This window comes from Canis lupus, chromosome 3 (assembly GCF_048164855.1).
Source record: "Canis lupus baileyi chromosome 3, mCanLup2.hap1, whole genome shotgun sequence".
Lineage (NCBI taxonomy): Eukaryota > Metazoa > Chordata > Mammalia > Carnivora > Canidae > Canis > Canis lupus.
The window spans coordinates 84,495,821-84,502,462 of NC_132840.1; the positions used below are offsets into that span (position 1 = coordinate 84,495,821).

The following is a 6,642-nucleotide window of genomic DNA, read 5'->3' on the forward strand; positions in this document are numbered from 1 at the left end:
TTCTGGTCTCCGGGGCAATTCTTGTTTTTTAAACATTTTATTTATTAGAGAGAGTGAGTGAGCATGGGGGGGGGAGGGGCAGAGGGAGAAGTGGACTCCCTGCTGAGCGGGGAGCCCGCCTCGAGGCTGATCCCAGGACCCGGGGACCATGATCCAAGGGGAGCACAGATGCCCGACTGACTGAGCCACCCAGGCGGCCTGCTTTGCGATTCTCTTTCGGTCCAGTGCAGTGATCTCCCATCCTCGTCCCTCCAGGTTGACCCAATGCTCACCCCAGAAGAGCGTCACCTGAACAAGATGCAGAACCATGGTTATGAAAACCCCACGTACAAATACCTGGAGCAGATGCAGATTTAAGCAGGAGAAAGCACGCAGCACCACCGGTTGGCGTGGGGTGGTGCAGGTGGGCCAGGAGAGGTCCGGTGTTTGGGATCAACTACTGACCAGCAGTTGCTTCCAGAGGATTTCACCTTCCGTTCAGACCTCCTGGATCATTAAGACTATAAAGTACTACTGTAGAATCACAATTTCCATTCTTTTAAATGGGTGAAAAATGTTAATATAACAATATATGATATATAAACCTTAAATGAAAAAAAATGATCTATTGCAGATATTTGACTGATGTAGTTTCTTTTTTTAAATTAATCAGAAATCCCACTTCTATTGTATTGTCTCACATATGCTCTCTAAATGGAAATGTTGGTTTTCGGTGATAGACTGTATACGCAGGCCGCTCCAGCCGCATTGTATAAATCACTCTTTAAGGCTCATTCACTGTCCTGGTTTTTCTTAGGGAAAAAAAAAAAAAAAAGCAGCAGCAGCAGCAGTTAAGGCATTATTCCCTTGTTAAATGAGCTAGCTCTGGGGAAGTTGCCCAGAAACCAAGTGTGATAGGGAACCGTAATCGACGGCTGTTCAAGCTCATCATGAGACCCTCGCAAAGTTCTCTCAGAAGTCGCGTTCCCAGCACTGGGTACCCTGGTGTCAGCACGGAGGTCACAGGCGTGAGTCCGGCGTCCTTTGGCGAGCCCGAGGTAGACCGCTGAGGGCACCCGCACTGCTTTCCTTCTAAATCCAGCTCTTCCACAGAAGTTAGCCTCTAGTCTATGTGTGACGCTCTCCCGCTGTCTGCCATTGACCTGCCGTAGCCTGTTCCTGCTCACCGCCCTCCAAGTGATGTCCGGACGTGCTGTCTTCCCCTCTTTGGACACTTTGCCCCCCGAAGGCACTGGCCCTCGGCCCTCCCCGTCGGACCCTGACCCCTCTGCGGCCCCCTCCCAGCACCAGCCCCCCAGCTGTTCAGGGAGGACGGCAGGAGGCCAGCGGGGGGGCTGGCTTGTGTGCGCGAGGAGGACCCTCCACGTTGTACACGAAATGCTCTGTAGACACCGTGGAAAGCTTTGGAGATTGTTTCCTTCCCCCGAGTCTTTGTGATGCTTGTATAGTTGAGGATGCTCACGGTTTGTTTGGGTTTTTTTTTCTTTTTCTTCTGTTCTTTTTTCCTTTCATTCTTTTTCTTTCTTTTATTTTTATTTTATTTTATTTTAGTCTGAAGGTTCTGGTAACCTGTGGTGTATTTTTTCCTATTTCCCTGTAACTTTTTTTTTTTCTTCTTCTTCCTCCCCTTCACCTTATCCATGTGTCTTCCCACTATGCACAGATAAACTTCACCTACAAACTCCTTAATCTGATCTGTGGAGAATGTACAGTTTAAACACATCAATAAATACTTTAACTTCCACCAAGACTCCTTGTGTCATTGGCCTGGTGTTAATCTGCAGGGATGGATTTCACTGTCCTGCCTTCCGCGCTCCGGGGCCCGCCCTTCCCTCCAGGGCCACCAGCTGCACCCTTCAGGGGCAGGAATCCAACCACTCAAGCAAGTTGGGCTCTTGGACTTGAATTCCATTTTTTCATGGGAAGAACTAAGGGAAGGATACCCGGCCGGCCGGCTCAGCCACTGGAGCATGTGACTCTTGATCTGGGGTTGTGAGTTCGAGCCCCGAGCTGACTGTCGAGATGACTTAAAATGCCAGTATCTATTCTTTGTCTAAGGGCAATATTTGTCTAAGGGAAATTTCATTGTGTCCTTTAATGACTTCCTCCACCATATTTTATGTTTTCTAAAATGCTAATTTGGTTAAACCTCAGACTTCCCAGATTGCTTCTTTGTCCTTAAAATTTGTTTAAATTTCTTTGATATGTTGTTTGGGTTTTATAATCTGAGTGACTGCTTTGCCTTTATCTTGCAGCCATTTTTGTGAATTTTGTAAGTTTGAAATTTCAGAAGATCTTATTTTACTTTTTTTTTTTAGATTTTATTCATTTATTTAACAGAGGGAGTAGGAGAAGCAGACTCCCCACCAAGCAGGGAGCCCAATGCAGGGGCTCGATCCCAGGACCCCGGGATCATGACCTGAGCTGAACGCAGATGCTTAACCAACTGAGCCACCCAGGCGTCCCCTTGACTATTCCTTTTTTTTTTTTTTTTTTTTTTTTACTATTCCTTTTAACATCCCCTTTCATGATGGCAAATCTGAGTTTATACATGAGATTTTTAAACGTTCTTTAAGTTACATGTCCTTTTGGCTGTTGATTTCCTGTAAATGATGTAGCAATCATTTATTTAATCATGGTTTTTTTTTTTTTTTTTATTTAATCATGGTTAAAGAAATAAGAGGGACAGACAGTCGAGAGTTTTGTAAAACTCCGCAAACTTGAATTTGGGCTACTGATACTTGTTTAAAAGATTTTTAAAGTTTATTTATTCATGAGAGGCAGAGAGAGAAGCAGGCTCCCTGCGGAGGGCCCAATGCAGGACTCGATCCCAGGACCCCAGGATCACGACCTGAGCCCATGGCAGATGCTCAACCGCTGAGCCACCCAGATGATCCAGGCTACCGATATTTATATGAGACTTTTATTTTTGATCCTGGAAGCCGTGAGCACAGCTTTGGCCGGATTTCCAGGGAAGTATTTCCAGCCTTGATGTGTTTCTTTAATGACCTGCCACCAGGAGGTGCTGTTTTCTCATTGAAGGAGGTTTGTTTACCTGACCTCAGCTTCTAGCACTTTGTGCCTGGGGTGGTTTTCACTAGTGATTTAGTGTTGTTAGTGTCTGGCTACGTGTGTAAGAGTAAACTCGGGCCAACCCTAGAGTCCTCACCCCGGTGGAGTGGAGCGCCAGCTTACATACATGGTGCAGTCAAGCTAACCTTGCGTGCAGGTCTGCAAACATCCGTGTGTACCTCTATGACGCCTGTACTTGGCTTAGAGTTCTAGAATATAATGAATGTGCATCTGAGGAACCTAGGGCCAGGAAGCACCGTGGGACGAACCAGTAGAACAGGCCGGTTCTTTGTAACCATCAGCACTTCCCCTATCTGCCTCTTCCTCCTCTGTGGCCTCTCAGATTACTGCCAGGAAAGTCCTGAAAAAAAAAAAAAAAGAAACTTTTAATTTTCAAAGCCAGTTTCTGCCAGAGTGATCTCAAAAGTGTTGTCACTTGACCTTCTGCAGTATCAGCTGGAACGTGTAGATGGAGCATTCCTTATCTGATTCCAAATCTAACAGACCAGCTTCATTTATTTTAGTGCCTGCCATCTGCTAGCTGCTAGCTACATGCAGTGCCTCCTTTAATTGTCTTAACCTTTATAGCGTGGGTATTCTTATCTTAGAGAAAGCTGAGGTCTTTCCACTGGTAAGGGATGGAGCGGAGATCCAAGCTCCGCGCCCAGTAGTCCCCGTGTTCGCTGTACGTCGGCCCTGGGGACAACCCGCAGGCTGGGGCCAGTCCACCAGGACCCATCCAACTGGTCAACCATTAGGACTTCTATCCATTCCCAGCACTCCTGTCGATGGTGGGCCCCGGGGGGAGTTTGGGGCTGGGGAAATTGCATTTTCACATCCGTTACCGAAACAGGGTCAGTACCGGGGCAGCTGGGGTTAGACTCGAATGTGCTGGCAACGAGGCTCGCGTACCTCCCTCGTCCGGACTGATAGGGATCTGCAGATACGGCAGCTATAAAGAGTAGTTTTTTCATTTTGAAAGGAAACGCCCACAGCGATGAGGTGTGTGTCCGGCGCGGACGGCCCAGCAGGCCTCACCCTAGGCCAGCTCCACTCTGCTCCCTGGTGGCACCGTGTCCTCTTTGGGGACTGAGAGAAACTTACCTCCCGGTTTCTGCCTTGGTGACTCAGCTTTGCCTTCTGAGGAATGCGGCCCTGCCCACCTTGCCGTCAACCGCAGGTGCCAAGCAGCTCCCAGCTGAGTTCGGTGCGAGTTCCTCCTACTTCCCCGTCTGCCCTGTTACAAATCGGAACCCAGCGGCTGAGGTCTGAGCCGGGCCAGGTGTCCTGGCAATCTCTGGTTTCACTCGCTGTCACACCGATACTCTTACACTAGGAGACACAGATTGGGAAGCCATGAGTCCCTCAGGTTTGGGGGAAGCCCAGGGCCTCACTCTAAAGGGATCTACTGTCTTACCTCACTCGTTAGAAGTGGTGGGCAATGGAAAAAATGGGAAATGGATAGAAGGAACTAGAAGGGCCCTGCTGGCATCTCTCATTTCACCGTTGAAACATGACCACACGGTCACGATGCTCTTCAGTGCAGAACCAAAATCTGGTATGTGCAACAGGTTCTTTTTTCTGGGACAAATGGTAAAGCGGTTCTTCTAAGAGAAGACCTTGCCGTGCTAGCTACTGGGAAATGGGGTGCTTCTGTCGGGATTCTCAGGTCTAGCGTCCCTAACAATTGCAGACTGTTAGTGCGAAGCCGCTGCCGAGAAGCCCAGGCGTCCAGGGGACGGGACAAGAGACGTAACGAATTCACGAATACTTGTTTCATCCTTGAAACGGATGGGGCACGACTCGGAGAATCTTTGCCCAAGAAATCCTTTGGCCAAGTTGACCCAGGTCCATTTGGACTTAAGATACTGCAGCCAGCGGCTTTTTCCGGTGAGAGCAGCAACATCCATCAAGAAAACGTTTTAAATATGTGCCCTATATGTACAGTTATTTTAAAATTCGATCTATATAAAATCATAAATAGAAACTTGGAAAGCATAAGAAAAAAGATGAAATTATTTTTTCCAAATGTTATTTAACAAAGCCTTTCGGGGCCAGTAAAATACGAGCGGCCTCCGTGCAGGCAAAGCGGTCGCTGGCGCTCTCACAGCCGTGGCCCAGGGTTGACTCCGGTTTCCCTAGTTTTTGTTTTTTCTTTACTTAGTTTTTATCAGTGTCCTCCCTCCCTCGGGATACTGCGTTCTATCGAGTTGTGTCTTTTTAAGCCCCTCTTGACCGCGTCGCTTCGCAGACTGGCCTTGTTTTCGGTGACGCGGACAGTTCTGCGGGCCCGGCCGCCCTCTGTCGGGGTTTGGCGAGGCCCCGGGGTGCTGGGTAGGGGGGAGGAGGCCGAGGGCCCCGCTCAGCACATGGGGTAACCCTGTCCCCGTGACCCCTCACTGTTGGGGCCCCGTCACCCGGCGGAGGCAGGCTCTCCCCTGTACCCCCACCACGTGCCCCCCCTTGGAAGGAGGGGAGCCTTCTCCATATTTATTTTTAAGTCGTGTTTTAACACTTAGAGCAATTAAAAGTCTGGCTCGAGGCCTATTTGTTGCATTTCACGGTATCCAAGCTGCAAGGGTTCTTGAGCGTAGCGGTGGCCGTGCGGGTGGCAGGCGCGCGGGGTGCAGGCGTGGGCACTGGAAGAGGTGCAGGCGGCCGTCAGCCGTGTCAGCCGACCTCAGTAAAGCTGTTCAAGAAGGGCCCCGAGACCCCGGTCCTAACAGCTGGAAGAAGCGGGCCGCGGGCTGGTACAGCGCCTCCTACCTGCCGCTTCTGCCTCGGGGTTCGGGTGCCCAGATGGGCCTCGCCGGGGAGCCTGCCCACAACCAGACGACGGACCGATGGAAACCTCCAACCGACTGAAACCTCTCTGGACGTTTGCTTTCAAATTTATACCACGAGCTTCTTTAGAAAAAGCAAGTCAGGGACACCGGGGTGGCTCGGCGGTTGAGCATCTGCCTTCGGCTCAGGGCATGATCCCATGGTCCCCGGATCGAGTCCCACGTCGGGCTCCCTGCATGGAGCCTGCTTCTCCCTCTGCCTGTGTCTCTGCCTCTCTCTCTGTCTCTCATGAATAAATAAATAAAATTAAAAAAAAAAAAGAAAGAAAGAAAGAAAAAGCAAGTCATGGGCAGCCCGGGTGGCTCGGCGGTTCAGCACCGCCTTTGGCCCAGGGCGTGATCCTGGAGACCCGGGATCGAGTCCCACGTCGGACTCCCTGCACGGAGCCTGCTTCTCCCTCTGTGTCTCTGCTTCTCTCTCGCTCGCTCTCTCCCTCTCTCTCATGAATAAATAAGATATTTCCAAAAAAGAAAGAAAGAAAGAAAAGAAAGAAAGAAAGAAAAGAAAGAAAGAAAGAAAGAAAGAAAGAAAGAAAGAAAGAAAGAAAGAAAGAAAGAAAGAAAGAAAGAAAGAAAAAGAAAAAGAAAGTCCAGGGTGGGCAGGGCAGTGCCCAGCCGGCACCGTCGGTGGAGCTTGGTGTCAGGGGCGTGAGTTCGAGCCCCACGTTGGGCCAAGAGCTTACTTAAGAGAAAAAAAAAAAAGACACAAGACCATTGGAACAGGCGT

The 6,642-nt window shown here is 49.6% G+C and overlaps 1 protein-coding gene across 4 annotated transcripts in view; it reads left to right on the plus strand.

Moving 5' to 3' along the window:
- Positions 1 to 1,744, plus strand: part of APLP2 (amyloid beta precursor like protein 2) — an 82,213-nt gene extending 80,469 nt beyond the window's left edge. For all 4 annotated transcript variants that reach the window (XM_072822715.1, XM_072822718.1, XM_072822719.1 and 1 more), the window contains one exon: positions 256 to 1,744. In XM_072822715.1, coding sequence (XP_072678816.1) covers positions 256 to 357 — 102 coding nt within the window. In that variant the 3' untranslated portion in view covers positions 358 to 1,744. The remainder of the gene's footprint in view (positions 1 to 255) is intronic.
- Positions 1,745 to 6,642: the final 4,898 nt, after the last annotated feature.